Source organism: Helobdella robusta (assembly GCF_000326865.2).
Source record: "Helobdella robusta unplaced genomic scaffold HELROscaffold_22, whole genome shotgun sequence".
In the NCBI taxonomy this organism is placed as follows: Eukaryota; Metazoa; Annelida; class Clitellata; order Rhynchobdellida; family Glossiphoniidae; genus Helobdella; species Helobdella robusta.
The window spans coordinates 1300914-1303043 of record NW_008704170.1 but is presented as its reverse complement, the minus strand read 5'-3'; the positions used below and the strand labels follow the sequence as shown (position 1 = coordinate 1303043).

At 38.2% G+C, this 2130-nt stretch overlaps 1 protein-coding gene across 1 annotated transcript in view; it reads left to right on the top strand.

Moving 5' to 3' along the window:
* Positions 1-1451: 1451 nt before the first annotated feature.
* The window catches only part of HELRODRAFT_78362 (hypothetical protein), a gene marked incomplete at both ends in the record, with an annotated part of 7032 nt that continues 6353 nt past the window's right edge, over positions 1452-2130 (top strand). Inside the window, one exon of the mRNA XM_009018635.1 lies at positions 1452-2130. This exon is cut by the window's right edge and continues 141 nt beyond it. Coding sequence (XP_009016883.1) covers positions 1452-2130 — 679 coding nt within the window.

The following is a 2130-nucleotide window of genomic DNA, read 5'->3' as shown; positions in this document are numbered from 1 at the left end:
ACTACCTTCCAACCCCANGCCACGCCAACACCTTCTTCAACTTCTCACCACAACAACAAAAGATCTACCCTAACCATCTGCCTCAGCAGTCTCAAAACTCTTTCCACTCGCCATCATTTTATCCAAATTATCGACCGGCAACATTATTTCCAGAAGTTCCAATAAACGAGTCACTATCGGTTCACAAAGAGCCAGAAAGTTTAGGCATAAACAACGCCGTCATTTCAAACGACAACATACTAACCGATACCCCACACAACAACAACAACAACAACAACAACAACAACAGCAACATGCTGCTATCTAGTCACACCCAGCATCAAACGCGCTGCAAGAAAGTAGACAGGAACGTATCTAAAACTAGATCCGTGCAAAAACAACAGTTCAACCACAACAACAGCAGCAGCGGCAGTAGTAGCAGCAGTAGCCACATGTTACCACAACTAAAAAATTTATCACTACCGAACATTCCTACGCCAAACGACATCTACCAATACCATCCACGCTACGATTTTTACCAGGAACCACGAAACGATTTCAGCAGCGGAAGCGCTGGAAGCGGCGTTGGAGGCGGCATTGCGTTTCAATCGCCATCGTCTTCATCGTCGTTTGTTGGCTTCGAGCGAAATGCTGCCAGTGGCGAAATGATGGGCTACGATGGAACGCCGAATGTTATTAGTAACATCCATAATAACAACAATAACAATAACGATAATAATAATAATAATAATAATAATAATAATAATAACATAGGTATCAATAATAATAATAACAACAATAATAAAAACAACAGCAACAATAATAATAATAGTAATAATAATAATGAAAACGCAATTGGTAATGTTAACGATGCCATCTGCCAAAACAACAGCAACATCATCAACAACAACAACGACTTTAACAACGACACTGATGATAGCGACATTAATAATAATACTAACAACAACAATAACAATAACAACATCAATAATAATAACAATAACAATAAATGTAAAAATATCAATGTTAACAACGTGTGGGGCCAGGACAGTAGGATTAATTTCAAGTCACAGCGAAGCCAAAATCCCTACAGTTTGAACATAGACAACAACAATGATAACAATAATTTTTTGATTGTCAATAATAATAATAATAATAAACTAAACAATGCAGAACTCATTAGTGTTTGTCCAACGAGCAAAAACAACTACACAACCAACAACAACAACAACAACATTAACATCAACAACAACAGTAATGAATTTTTGCATCTTGAAAAAATAAACAAAAGTAACAACAACGCCATAAATAACAACATTAACATCTTCAACAACATCAATAACAACAACAACATCAATAGCAGCAACAACAATGTCATCAACAGTAACAACCACAACAGCAACATTAATTTATCAGGCGTTGGACCGATGAACGTGAGCTATTATAAAAGTAGGAAGTATGAAGACGCCGAAATGATAAGAAACAAAAATTACGTCAACAACAACAACAACATTACTAGTAAAAATAGCTCCAGCATAAACAACCAGAGACACGCCAACAACAACAACAAAAACATCAACAAGCAAAACGCTGAAGATGACTTCAACATTCATGATGGCATATCAATTGATAGTTGCCATCACCACCAACAACATCACGCTAACAACAACAACAACATTAACAACAATAACAGCAGACTAAACATCGCAACTTCGTCTTCAGCAACACCATCAACAACATTCCAACAAAAATCTCCATATTATGACACAACCACTTCGACGACCGTCACATCTCTGACATCTACCGACTACAGCAGCTACCAGCAGCAGCAGCAGCTACTGCTAGCTGAGTTCGACACAGATTATAAAGAAAACGCCGAACAGTTTGCTGACGTCAGCGTGCAGAATGTAAACATTTCATGCAGCAACAGCAACAACAACAACACCGATCTTAACAACAACAGCAGTAAATGCATGAACAACAGCAACATCATCATCGACAACAACAGTACAGATTCATTCCAACAAAAACAACACCCTGAAACGACCGAAGACACTAAGTACAACGCAGAAACGGAAGAAGATCGAAAATCTCACGGAAAAGCATTCGGCGGGCATTTTGCGTCTTCTCGTTACGGAATTGACGATGACG